Genomic DNA, 14,029 nt, shown 5'->3' on the forward strand with positions numbered 1-14,029 from the left:
CTGCTAGCTTGATGCCTTTATGTAGTTTTTTTTTTCTTTTCTTTTTCTAAGTATTGTTGGTTTGTATTGAATTGCTTTCTATCGCTTGTTGTTTATTTATTTATTTATTTATTTTTTCTTGTGTGTTCTGTTTTTTGTTGTTGTTCTTTTTCTTCTACTTTGATGCTTAGTCTGCATATCTCGTGACTTAATATGGGAAAAGGAGTGGAACTCTGTACAAGCCTAGTCTGGCTTCGTTCCCTCCTTGCATTGTTCTGGACTTGTACCAAACGTGCTAAACAAATAAACTAAACTAAACTAAACTGCTAGGAGTGTTAGCGGTGTTAGCTTCATTAGCTATGTTAGCAATGTTAGCTCTGTTTTGATTTGTTAGCTTTGTTAGCTCTGTTAGCAGTGTTAACTTTGTTAGCAGTGTTAGCTTTTTAGATCTGTTAGCAGCATTAGCTCTGTTAGCAGTGTTAAGCTTTGTTAGCTCTGTTAGCGGTGTTATCTTCATCAGTGTGTATAGTTGGTTGGTAAAGCAGTCTGTTTGTATGTTTGTGGTGTACTTTATGTCGTATGTTTGTGTTGTTGTCGTTACCTTTCTTGATGATGATGTCGTCGATGGACTCGACCAGGTGAATGGCGCCGACAGCTGAAGCTTCTCCTTGGGAGTTGGCGGCGTGACACTCGTAGGATCCTTCTTCGTCTTTGGTCAGAGGGGAGATCTGGAATGAAAACACTGTCGGTGATGGAGATTGGTCCAACAGACAGCTGAAGTCATGACATCACTTCCTGTCACTAAAGTCGTTCGCCCTCAGTGCTCGTGTAACACTGAAACTTGTTTCTGAGTTTGTTTCCAGATGTTCAGAATTTAAAACAAAGCGAGAGGTTCAGGTATTTATGTTCCTGTAGCTGTTCCCGTCACACTGGGCCACGATGCTACAGGTAAGCTCCTAGTAAAAGAGACCCGGAGCCTCGCTGCTGCACCTGGTCACATGTTCATCATCACCATGAACACAGTAGTTTAATCTGACTCAGTCCCACAAACATCGTCCAGCTGCCCCAAACTCTCACTACAGCACCTGTGGATTCATCCGCCGCTGAAAGTAGTCCCTGACAGATACTCTACTTCCTCCTTTTGTTTGAAAGACACTAAAGAAAGCAGCTGTTTCTGTTTGAACATGAAACTTTTTATCTGTTTAAAGATTTACATCTTCAGCAGGAGCCGAGAAGAAAAATACAGAATGATATAGGATATTAATAACATCTCCTACTGCGGTGCCGCCGATAACTCGTGATAAATACTTCTCTGGCTTCAGGAACATTCCCGACCACTTTCAAAAGGGCTCAGGTTAAAAAGCCCTCACTTGACCCAACTCAAGTTGAGAACTATCGACCAGTTTCACTTCCACCAAACGGCTCTTCTGTCTGTAACAGAAGCCCTAAGGTCAGCTAAAGCTGCAGCCCAATCCTCGGTGCTTAGCCTGCTTGACCGATCAGCTGCCTTTGATACAGTCAACCACAGGATCCTGCTCTCCGCTCCTCAGCAATGGGCATCTCGAGTAAAGCACTCCTGTGGTTCGAATCCTACCTCTCGGGACGTTCCTACAAGGTTTTGTGGCGAGGACAATTATCCTTCTCCCACTGCCTCTCCACAGGGGGGCCCCAAGGCTCAGTGCTAGGGCCCTTCTCAATTTACACCACCTCACTGGGGCCGATCATTCGCTCGCACAGCTTCTCTCACCGCTGCTACGCAGACGATACGCAACTCTACCTATCCTTCCCGCCAGACAACCCCACCGTCTCGGCGCGGATCACGGACTGTCTCTCAGACATATCTGCATGGATGAAGGCTCGCCACCTTCAACTAAACCTCTCTAAGACTGAACTCTTGGTCATTCCAGCCAAGCAATCTATCCACCATAACATCAAACTACAAACTGACTCCTCAACCATCACTCCAACCAGGGTGGTGAGAAACTCGGGTGTCAGGGTTGACGACCAGCTGTCCTTTTCAGACCACGTTGCTACTGTCTCTCGGTCGTGCCGCTTTGCTCTATACAACATCAGAAAAATCAGGTCCTACCTCACTCAGCCCGCCACCCAGCTTCTGGTACTGCTGCAGCTCAGTTTCAGGGTCTTGGCGGTCTTCTTATAGCCTCGGACATCTTTATGTAGAGCAGCCGTTCTTAGTTTCAGATCCTCAGACAGTTCTTTGTCATGAGGTGCCATGTTGAACTTCCAGTCACCAGTATAAGTGAGTGTGAGAGCGGTAACACCAAATTTAACACACCTGCTCCCCGTTCACACCTGAGACCTGATAACACTAACGAATGGCTGATTGGGCCCAATCAGGACATTTTCACTTAGGGGTGTCCTCACTGTTGTTGCCAGCGGTTTAGTCATTAATGGCTGTGTGATGTGTTATTTTGAGGGGACATCAAATTTACAAGCTGCACACTCAGTGCTTTACATTGGAGCAAAGTGCAATTTCTTCAGTGTTGAACATGAAAAGATAGAATCAGATATTTACAAATACGTGAGGGGTGGACTCACTTTGTGAGATTCTGTACAGATATATATGAATGTGTGTCACTCACCAGCACCCAGCCGGTCACTTCATGCTTCTCTGGTCCTCCTCTCGTCTGAATCGCCAAGTTGTCTCTGTCTCCAGGAAGAAGCTCCATCCTCTTCTTCCCACTGAGGACCTGAAGGAAGACACCCGGCATCATCATCATCATCATCAGGAGTTCGGACAGAGCAGCACTGAGTCTCTGCCGCTTTAAGGTTTGAGTTGGTTGGAGAATCAGAAACAGGCTACAGCTCGTTCTTTAGTCGATCTGATCTAAAGTCAACAAACTGAGTCTGGACCTGCAGAGGAGGCCCTGCTGACAGACACCTGGAACACCTGGAACACCTGGAACACCTGAGGCTGCAGGTAACATGAGCTCACCAGGAGAAGTGTTGGCCTCTCTCCAGCCCTCTGTAGCTACAGCTCAGTCAGAACATCAGTATCTCCAAACATTGAACAACTTTTATTTTCTTCAGGACGTCTGAAACCAAAGTTTAAAAAGCGCTAAATTTAGGACTGTTGTCCTGCTGCTCAGGTCTGTCCTCGCTTTGTTTTTTGGTTTGTTGTTGTTGTTTTGCTTGCCGTCCACATGCTTACTGTCACACTCCTGTTTCTAGATGTTTCAGGCTGAAATTTTCCGGGTTTATTAATATTTTTATGTGTCGGCGCTTGTCTAAGACTTTTTATTTACATCATTGCTTTGATTTCCCCAAACATTCGTTATCAAACGTCTGATGCCACAGGTGTCATTTACGCTGGGAACATTTAACAAAGCAATTGTTGAAAATGTTCTGAAAAATAGTGACAAGAAATGTTAACTAACAAAAGAAAATGCTTTGAGAAAATACATGCAATGTAAATACAGAAGAAACAAACTAACTAAAAAAGCAACGTCAGCTAAAAAAAACAAGCTGCTGATTACTGCATCATATTCCGCCTGAATTCAGTGTTTCCCTTCATATAAAGAAAAACATTTCTGTGATAAATCGATGCAGAAAATGTCTCCAGAATGCAGGAAACTAAGTGTTAAATGTTCAAAGTGACTCAGTATTGAGCATCATCATCATTGTCTCACCTCTAATTAACCTGATGTTCCCACAGCTATACTCTCACAGGGACGCAGATTGATAACTGCTAACCGAATGTCTCATACGTGTAACGTTAACATGTGATAAAGTTTACAGGATCAGCTGACTCTTTGTTCCAAACAGAGTCTCATCATGAATCGACCTGAAATGTGAGCCGACTGATTTAATATGAAAATATAAAATGTATTTTTAATTATCAAATTCTTCTACTTATTTTAATATTGTTTACTTTTTTAAACTTGTTAAAGTTTTGATTGATAAGTAAATAAATAACGAATCAGCAGACCTCATTAAGTTAGTTTGATGATGCTGCTGTCCTCTGATTGGTGCGTTTGTCTCAGGTTATATCTCCATGTGTCACCTGTTGAAGACCTTCGTCCCTCCATCCCTCTGTTCCTCTAGTTTAACATTAGAGCCTCTTGGCTGTGAAACAGATTTTATTTCCTGTTTAATGTTTCCAGGTGGAGCTCAGCAGACTCTTATTGTTTCTACAAGCAGGAAACAGGAAATGAGCAGAAACAGGAAGAGGGACGTAGAGTCGCGACGCCGCAGCTCAGGCGAATCACATCTTTATATTTCATCCTGCAGCCGGGCTGCAAATTCTGAAGATTATATTTATAGTTTTATTTTATTAGGGAGGAGAAACTTTTCTCTTCACAACCTGATGTTTCTCTTTTTAAAGTAACTGATGAGCTGCAGAAAAACTCACCCTCTTCCAGGTGAGGACAGGTGTGGGCACGCCCACCGCCTCACAGCTCAGGTACACCTGAGAGCCGCTCACATTGTAGACCTCACCTGGAGGAGTGACGATGAGCGGAGCTGCAGGCAGACAGACAGAGACACACAGGTCAGAGACAGTAAAATCAAGGATTATCAACATGAAGTTTGGTTGCAGAGACGTTTGCACGTCAGTCTGAAACAGGATGAAACAGGTCGCAGGAATCCATCAGAGAGAAAACCCTCGGTGACTCAGAGGAATTCAGTTTGCTGTGAGCGTGCTCGATGTGGGTTTTCATGTAGAAAGGAATTCAGTGTTTTCAGAGGGATGAAGGTGGATTATCATCCCTCACTGTCTGTTACTGCCAGCGGGGTAAACAGGAACCCGTTCAACTTCAGTTCAACCATAAAAACACAAAGCAAAATGTCTCTGATTAATACTGAAAATATGATGTAAACTGAACTTCTGTTTCTGTTTACAGAGTTTTAATGTTCAAACTTCATCACAGAGTTAAATCACTGCATGTTTCACACAGAACTCTGGGTAATATTATTAACAGAGAAGCAACACGAGGAAATGTTCCACTAAACTTTATTGGTTTCTAGAGAAGAACGGACCAGTTTCATTTATCATTAAACTCTGTTGTAATAAAAACTGACTTTTATAAATGATAAAAATTATTTGTTCATTTGAATATCACTTCAAATAAAATACAAAATAAAATAAAGTTTTGCTTTCAGTCAAAAGACGAGCCTAGCTTAGCACAAAGACTGTGTCTCAGAGTCACCTGTGTGTCTCACCTGAGTCTCACCTGTGTGTCTGAGTCTCCTGTGTGTCTCACCTGTGTGTCTCAGAGTCATCTGTGTGTCTCACCTGTGTGTCTCAGAGTCACCTGTGTGTCTCACCTGTGTCTCACCCGTGTGTCTCAGTCTCCTGTGTGTCTCACCTGTGTCTCACAGAGTCACCTGTGTGTCTCACTTGTGTCTCACCTGTGTGTCTCAGAGTCTCCTGTGTGTCTCAGAGTCACCTGTGTGTCTCACCTGTGTCTCACCCGTGTGTCTCAGAGTCTCCTGTGTGTCTCACCTGTGTGTCTCACCTGTGTGTCTCATCTGTGTCTCACCTGTGTGTCTCAGAGTCACCTGTGTGTCTCACCTGTGTGTCTCACCTGTGTGTCTCATCTGTGTCTCACCTGTGTGTCTCAGAGTCTCCTGTGTGTCTCACCTGTGTGTCTCACCTGTGTCTCACCCGTGTGTCTCAGAGTCACCTGTGTGTCTCACCTGTGTCTCACCTGTGTGTCTCATCTGTGTCTCACCTGTGTGTCTCAGAGTCACCTGTGTGTCTCACCTGTGTGTCTCAGAGTCTCCTGTGTGTCTCACCTGAGTCTCACCTGTGTGTCTCAGAGTCACCTGTGTGTCTCAGAGTCACCTGTGTGTCTCACCTGTGTGTCTCACCTGTGTGTCTCATCTGTGTCTCACCTGTGTGTCTGAGAGTCTCCTGTGTGTCTCACCTGTGTGTCTCACCTGTGTCTCACCCGTGTGTCTCAGAGTCACCTGTGTGTCTCACCTGTGTCTCACCTGTGTGTCTCATCTGTGTCTCACCTGTGTGTCTCAGAGTCACCTGTGTGTCTCACCTGTGTGTCTCAGAGTCTCCTGTGTGTCTCACCTGAGTCTCACCTGTGTGTCTCAGAGTCACCTGTGTGTCTCAGAGTCACCTGTGTGTCTCACCTGTGTGTCTCACCTGTGTGTCTCATCTGTGTCTCACCTGTGTGTCTGAGAGTCTCCTGTGTGTCTCACCTGTGTGTCTCACCTGTGTCTCACCCGTGTGTCTCAGAGTCACCTGTGTGTCTCACCTGTGTCTCACCTGTGTGTCTCATCTGTGTCTCACCTGTGTGTCTCAGAGTCACCTGTGTGTCTCACCTGTGTGTCTCAGAGTCTCCTGTGTGTCTCACCTGAGTCTCACCTGTGTGTCTCAGAGTCACCTGTGTGTCTCAGAGTCACCTGTGTGTCTCACCTGTGTGTCTCACCTGTGTGTCTCATCTGTGTCTCACCTGTGTGTCTGAGAGTCTCCTGTGTGTCTCACCTGTGTGTCTCACCTGTGTCTCACCCGTGTGTCTCAGAGTCACCTGTGTGTCTCACCTGTGTCTCACCTGTGTGTCTCATCTGTGTCTCACCTGTGTGTCTCAGAGTCACCTGTGTGTCTCACCTGTGTGTCTCAGAGTCTCCTGTGTGTCTCACCTGAGTCTCACCTGTGTGTCTCAGAGTCACCTGTGTGTCTCACCTGTGTCTCACCTGTGTGTCTCAGAGTCACCTGTGTGTCTCACCTGTGTCTCACCCGTGTGTCTCAGAGTCACCTGTGTGTCTCACCTGTGTCTCACCTGTGTGTCTCATCTGTGTCTCACAGAGTCACCTGTGTGTCTCACCTGTGGGGCAGCGGCCTTTGTTCTGGATGTTGATGGGTTCTTTGCCCTCAGTCTGTGCTGTCAGGCTGGCGCTCTTCAGTGCGCAGCCGTTCCTGTACGTCACTCCGTCTGTCCCACACACCTGGTGGTTGCTCTTGCAGGTGCAGACGCCCAGCTTGTTCTTCTTGTCCGCGTCGCTTTTGACGCATTCCAGTCCGGAGCCGCAGCGGCGCGCTGCCGCGCGGCGGCCGCCGCACAGCTCTCCCTCTGCGGCAGCGCACACGGAGCAGCAGCCGCAGGAGTCCCGCAGAGAGCCTGCGGGGCAGCCCTCCGCCGGGAGAGGAGCGCACTGAGACGGGTCACACGGCCCGCAGCCAGGACCCGCCGAGAACCGGAGCGGGAGGACCGAGGGCAGCGACAGAACCGGAACCAGACACAGAAAGACAGCGAAAGACCTCATGGTGGTCTGATGTGGATCCGAACAGCGTCGCGGTCTGAACTCAATGAGACCTGATCTGCAAACTCAGAGCCGTTTCTCTGCGGGCTCCGCCTCTTAGATCAAGACCTGATCCCAGAGTAGGAGGAACTCTGACTGAACAAGCTACTGAGAACTTTCTGATTAACGCTTTCTGCTTCATCAATAATCAGATGGATCTGAAACAACACGTCACTCTGACGTCTGCATATCAGCTGATCACTAAATCCCGCAGAACAAAAGGAGCTTAATTAAAATGGAAAAGGTCTGGATGAATGTTGGAAACGGATTAACAGATTGATTCTATGAAGAATTTTAAATTTTCATCTTTTCTACTTTTTATTTTGTGTTTTCAGAGAGGAGGCGCTTCCACGTGTTCATTGATCCATAAAGATTAAGAACTTATCAGACAACAAAGGCCAACAGGTCAGATTCTGAAACCAGTCCAGTATTTTCTTTCTGTCTGTGTTTGAGTCCACTGAGGACGTGAAAGTCCTCCAGGTGGTTTCAGAGTCCTAATGAATGAACTTAAAAGCAGAACCAGGTTGAATCTGATCAGCTGTAGTGATGACAAGACCAGCATCAGCAACCCTGAAGTGAGTGACAGGACGAGGGGGCGGGGCCTCTGGGATGGCTTTACTGCAGACGGCCTGGTTAATGTAGTTTAGCTGAGTGGGATTGTGTAGTCCCTCCAGCCTGAGGGGGAGGAGCCAGACCAGTCCAGTCCAGTCCAGACCAGTACAGAACAGTCCAGACCAGTCCAGACCCACTCTACTGTCTTCTGATGCAGTGTGAGTGGTACCCGTCAGGTAATAAAGATCATCTTTAAAACGGCCCGCTGAGGTTCTGGAGACGATGTCGAGACGTTTGGACTTCCTGAGCGTCAGCTTGTCGGTGGGAAACTAACAAACAGGAAATGTTGGGGTCGGAGGTCACGCTGTTTCTTCCTGTTATTGTTCAAACAGGATGAAGCTGCTCACACAGAGAATCACAGATTAACTCTTAACGTCACAGAGTTTAATGTTAACGATCGATTTTATCCATAAAAGAGACGAAACTTTAACGTTCAGACAGAAAACAGCTTTTATTAACACAATCAGTCAACACGTGTCTGCAACACAAGTTCTCACTGTGAGAGGATTTCTACGCTCTGATGGCCAGAGACCTTAGAGCTCCGCCACGTTTGTATTTCTGTAAATCTCAGTAGCTCAAGTCCAGTGAAAAACCTTAAATGGTCCCAAAGTAAAATGTTAAAAACAACATTTATGTCCCCAAACAGACATTTTCATATCGAAAATTCCATCTCTGCAGTAAACACCTTGAACAGCCAGTTTTATTTGGACTATAAATTATTATAAATAATAAGCTGGTCATTAGTTGATTCTACAGAGAAATAATGAACAAAACTCCTTCATTTATTTGGTCATTTAGATCTGAAAATGTCTGTTTTGGTGACGGAAACGTTGTTTTTAACTCCTTTGGTCCCATTTAAGGATTTTCACTGGATTTACAGAAGAACTACAAACATGGCGGTGTTCAGGTAGTTTACAGAAATATATATAAATCCCCCCTTCAGCTTGTAGGGCAGGGCAGACTGTAGCTGAGACTATTTACAGTTGGGGTATTTGATTTGTACTTCCAGTAGTCTGTGTATTTATTTGCAGTATTTGGTGATGAAGGCAGACAGCAGGTCTCTGTATGGAGAGTCTGAGCTGGGAGTTCGGAGTTTCAGGACTTTGTGGATCGCAGGAGACCGAAGGAGGAGGTTGTGACTGAATCCAACCAAACTGGAGGCAAACCAGTACAGAGCCATGGACTGGGGGGGGGGGCAGAGAACAAACTGGTTTTAGAATCAGAGGAGTCAAGCCCAGCAGACAGCAGCAATACTTTCAATACAATAAAACACATGAACATCTTTGGGTCAGAACCTTCAGTCTGAACACGGGTCTGAACACGGGTCTGAACACGGGTCTGAACACGGGTCCTTGGGTTGTGGGAACCAAAGCATTTTATACACAAAACGATAAATGGATAAAAGAATCTGCAGATGAATTGCTAATTAAAGTATTTGCAGCTGATCCAACACAAACCTGAGGACAGTCAGACCAGGTTCAGGTTCAGAACCTGCTGTCTGCACCTGAACCTGAACCTGCTGTCTGCACCTGAACCTGAACCTGGTGTCGTCTGCACCTGCGCCTGAACCTGGTGTCGTCTGCACCTGAACCTGAACCTGCTGTCTGCACCTGAACCTGAACCTGGTGTCGTCTGCACCTGAACCTGAACCTGCTGTCTGCACCTGAACCTGAACCTGGTGTCGTCTGCACCTGAACCTGAACCTGGTGTCGTCTGCACCTGAACCTGAACCTGGTGTCGTCTGCACCTGCGCCTGCTGTCTGCACCTGAACCTGGTGTCCCTCTGCACCCTCAAACTGAACTAATCAGCTGCTCTGGTTTCCTCCCACACAGACCGGCAGACTTGAACTCACGGAGGGGACCGTAGCAGCGATGGGGACCATCAGCACCGAGAACCCTCTGATGGCGTTCGTCGCAAACCTCTGGAAGCGAGAGGGGGCGACCCTCTGAAGAGAAAACACCTGAAGAAGAGAGGGGGGGGGGGGGTCAGGGTAGATGACATCATCGGGTCAGGTGATCACACGCACGTTGAACAGACTGACCTCTACGATGAGCAGGTTGGTGAGTCCGAGACAGACCGGTAGGATCCAGGTGGAGTCCGGTAAGGTGAGGTCAGGGAACCAGAGAGCGCCCCCTGCTGCCAGCTCAGACTGCAGCGCTGCAGAACACACAGTCCACCGTTAGTTACAGAAACAAAGTCCTGGTCCAGGACTTATCCAGGGTCAGTGTGAGCTTACCGGACTGGCCCAGACTCAGGTTTCGGAGGGCCAAGGAGAAGCTGACCCACAGGGGCAGCTGAACCCAGACCAGCAGACTGGCTTTGAAGGGGTGGCAGTTGTCTCTGACGTAGAGCTGAGAAACAATTCGACGCAGATTCTTCTTGAACTGGAACCTGAACAGAACAACACAACAGCATGATGTGATACTTTACTGACCCGTAACCCAGTTCTGCTCAGATCCTGGACTCTTTAAAGACCTTTGGTACCAGGTTCTTGTCTTTCCACTGTGTTTGTTTCAGACAGACGTCATTCATGACGTTGTGGCTCCCTTTAAACAAGGACCTGCCTGAAACAGACATGTGACACATGTTCTACCAAGCTGCATCAACCGCTTCAGGTCCTGGTTCAGGTCCTTGTTGTGTAAATCCAGCACTCTTCTTCTTCTCCTCCTCCCCTGTTCCTCTCTGTGCTCAGTCCACACCACATTAGACCAGAGGCCTGCACCACGAAGCCAGTTCAACATACCCCGGATCTCTTCCAGTTAGCCAGCTTCACTAACCCGAACCCGTCGTGATAAGCGGGACCACGAAGCTGGTTATGAACTCCGTAACCCAGAGTTTCCCGACCCAGCCGGGAGCGCGTTCACATGACTGAGGCGGAGTCAGCAGCAGAGGACCAATCACAGACATGAACAAGTCCCCCGTCAGCAGAGCGTCATATTTCACAAAGAGCAAAGTGTAACTCTGCAGAAACAGGACCGGGTCCAAAATATCAATGTCTGGAAATATTTATTTCCAGACATTGTTCTAAAGCAACGAAACCAAAAAATCCATTCATGCCGTAAAATGTGTTCAGATAGCGGCTGAAAGACTGAATGTGAACATTCACGCTGCTGAAAACTCTCCTCATTACTGCGGCCACGTCGCAGGAGGCGGAACATGACTACAGTCTCTGTAGTCGGCCTAAAACAAACAGCCTACGTTCATATTAAAGTTAGTATTTTAATATTCCTACCAAACTGCTCCTAATATTCAGCTCACGTCAGAAAAATTAACCCCGTTTATTTTAACGGCTGCGACAGGCTGTGTGAAACGGGCTGGGAGCAGATACACAATATTAAAGACAAACAGTTAGTAGTTTTACAGTAAAAACCTGCGGGCAACAAGAACCTGAGGATTTTAATCAGTCTCTGTAGGATGATGGGATCTCCTACAGATGGTGATGTCATTTTCCAGAGAGCCGATTGGTCAGCAGGTGGCGTTTTCATAGAGTTACCATGGCGATCTACCCCGGTAAGAGGTGAAAACCCAGCAGGGTTAACCCCGAAGTTACCTGGATAAGCTCAGATCCTGCTTCGTGGTGCAGACCCCTGGTTCCTTTTATTTTCAAAACCATCTCAGAGTTCAGGGGTGCTGCTGCCCTGTTGGCCTTTGTTTACCTGCTGACAGGTGAAACAACGTTTAGTTCTTACCGGATCTGATTCTCTGTCCAGCGTCTCTCCCTCGCACGGACTAAAACTTCGTATCGAAGCCTCTTCGCCAGCTGCGAGATCTCCTCCTGCAGCGCCTCCACCTGCAAGGTCACGAAACAAAAGTTTTAGTCCCTTCACGCTGCACACACAGAACAGTAACACATGAAATAAAATATATACAGAGACGTATCCAGAACATTCTGCTGTGCATGTTTCTGATCTCAGGTTTAAAACTCTGGTGTTCATTTTTCTTACCATCATCATCAAATCTCACGTTCAGACTCAAACCAGCGACCTGTCTGACTTCCTGTCTGTGGCTCTCAGTCCTGAAGTTAAACTCTGGGGCCCAAGCGCCTCCGTGATGCATTATCTAAAGATATAGTTTCCCTGGATGGCATCGCCCTGGCCTCCAGCACCACTGTGAGGAATCTTGGAGTTATCTTTGATCAGGACATGTCGTTTAAGTCTCACATTAAGCAAATTTCAAAGACCGCCTTTTTTCACCTACGTAATATTGCGAAAATCAGGAACATCCTGTCTAAAAATGATGCAGAAAAACTAGTCCATGCATTTGTTACTTCTAGGCTGGATTACTGCAATTCCTTATTATCAGGCTGCTCGAAAAAGTCAATGGGTGATTTCCCATGATGCACTGAGCTCTGCTCTCCTCGTCTTTCTCTCCCTCTGTATGCAACCTCACCCATTAATGCACGTTACTAACTCGACTTCAGTGAGCTCAGAGACCCGTTGTAATGTTGCTCAGTAAATAAATATATAAAGAAACTGAAGCTGAGTTCCATCTGCAGCTATTTCAACAATCAATTAAGTTTCAGTCAGTTTTCAAACAGAAAATATACCCGGAGCTCCAGTTAACCCTCCCCGTCCTGTCAGCCATCACTCACCTTGGCGATGACGACCATCTGGTAGGCGGCGAGCGGCAGAGTGACGAGCGTCCTGACCGACAGTGTTGTCACGATGATGCTCAGCCACCACGGCAGCCCGCTCGCCTGCTGCACGCTCACCAGGAAGTGTTCACACAGGTGAACAGGAGCCGAGTCCGAGAGGCTGCTGTACCAGCCGGCTGCACCTGCACCGTCATCACCACCACCACCACCACCCGAGAGCCTCCTCACACCTGACGGCGTCCCGAGGCCTGATGTTGTCCCGAGACCTGTGAGCGTCCTGAAACCTGACAGCGTTCCAACACGTGACAGCGTCCTGTCACCTGGTGCCGTCCTGACAGTTGACATGTAACAGTGGACTGTAGGGAGTCCAGCAGATGGGGGTGCAGAGCAGTTGTGAAAAGGTGAAGGTGACTTCCTGTTGAAAGCAGCAGAACAGACTTCTCGTACAGGAAGCTCCAGGAGGCGGAGCTGCAGGATGCCAGACCTCGCCAACCCCCCCACAGTCAACATGACGGCCCCCCCTGAAACATGAAGAGACAAACAGGATTAAAGACAAGTTTAGGATCGTAAATCTGTCCTGAACTTAAAGAAAACAAACGATCAGTAAAACCGTTTCATTTTCATCATCAGGTGAGAGCGACAAAGACCGACACAGACCATCACAGACTGAGACAGACCGACCGAGGCAGACCATCACAGACCGACAGAGGCAGACCATCACAGACCGAGACAGACCGAGACAGACCATCACAGACCATCACAGACTGAGACAGACCGACCGAGGCAGACCATCACAGACCGACAGAGGCAGACCATCACAGACCGAGACAGACCGAGACAGACCATCACAGACTGAGACAGACCGACCGAGACAGACCATCACAGACCATCACAGACTGAGACAGACCATCACAGACCAACAGACCGACCGAGGCAGACCATCACAGACCATCACAGACCATCACAGACTGAGACAGACCGACCGAGGCAGACCATCACAGACTGACAGAGGCAGACCATCACAGACCGAGACAGACCGAGACAGACCTAGGCAGACCATCACAGACTGAGACAGACCATCACAGACCGACAGACTGACCATCACAGACCATCACAGACCGACAGAGGCAGACCATCACAGACCATCACAGACTGAGACAGACCGAGACAGACCATCACAGACTGACAGACTGACCATCACAGACCATCACAGACCGACAGAGGCAGACCATCACAGACCATCACAGACCAAGACAGACCATCACAGACTGAGACAGACCGAGACAGACCATCACAGACTGACAGACTGACCATCACAGACCGACAGAGGCAGACCATCACAGACCGAGACAGACCGAGACAGACCATCACAGACTGAGACAGACCGAGACAGACCATCACAGACTGACAGACTGACCATCACAGACCATCACAGACCGAGACAGACCTAGGCAGACCATCACAGACTGAGACAGACCGAGACAGACCATCACAGACTGACAGACAGACCATCACAGACCGACAGAGGCAGACCATCACAGACCATCACAGACCGAGACAGACCTAGG

The 14,029-nt window shown here is 47.8% G+C and overlaps 2 protein-coding genes across 4 annotated transcripts in view; both read right to left on the bottom strand.

The window, feature by feature from the left end:
- Positions 1-7,299, bottom strand: part of igfbp7 (insulin-like growth factor binding protein 7) — a 9,957-nt gene extending 2,658 nt beyond the window's left edge. Inside the window, exons 1-4 of the mRNA XM_046030786.1 lie at positions 6,780-7,299; positions 4,352-4,461; positions 2,583-2,690; positions 581-707 (exon numbers count right to left, since the gene is read on the bottom strand). Of these exons, the coding sequence (XP_045886742.1) occupies positions 581-707; positions 2,583-2,690; positions 4,352-4,461; positions 6,780-7,218 (784 nt within the window). The 5' untranslated portion in view covers positions 7,219-7,299. The remainder of the gene's footprint in view (positions 1-580; positions 708-2,582; positions 2,691-4,351; positions 4,462-6,779) is intronic.
- A 999-nt stretch (positions 7,300-8,298) lies between these two features.
- Positions 8,299-14,029, bottom strand: part of LOC123957745 (cytochrome c oxidase assembly protein COX18, mitochondrial) — a 14,480-nt gene continuing 8,749 nt past the window's right edge. For all 3 annotated transcript variants that reach the window (XM_046030781.1, XM_046030782.1, XM_046030783.1), the window contains 6 exons: positions 12,459-12,982; positions 11,557-11,657; positions 10,104-10,258; positions 9,909-10,024; positions 9,720-9,827; positions 8,299-9,049 (listed from right to left, as the gene is read on the bottom strand). In XM_046030781.1, the coding sequence (XP_045886737.1) occupies positions 8,888-9,049; positions 9,720-9,827; positions 9,909-10,024; positions 10,104-10,258; positions 11,557-11,657; positions 12,459-12,982 (1,166 nt within the window). In that variant the 3' untranslated portion in view covers positions 8,299-8,887. The remainder of the gene's footprint in view (positions 9,050-9,719; positions 9,828-9,908; positions 10,025-10,103; positions 10,259-11,556; positions 11,658-12,458; positions 12,983-14,029) is intronic.

The sequence above is a fragment of the Micropterus dolomieu genome, linkage group LG19 (genome assembly GCF_021292245.1).
Source record: "Micropterus dolomieu isolate WLL.071019.BEF.003 ecotype Adirondacks linkage group LG19, ASM2129224v1, whole genome shotgun sequence".
Classification (NCBI taxonomy): domain Eukaryota; kingdom Metazoa; phylum Chordata; class Actinopteri; order Centrarchiformes; family Centrarchidae; genus Micropterus; species Micropterus dolomieu.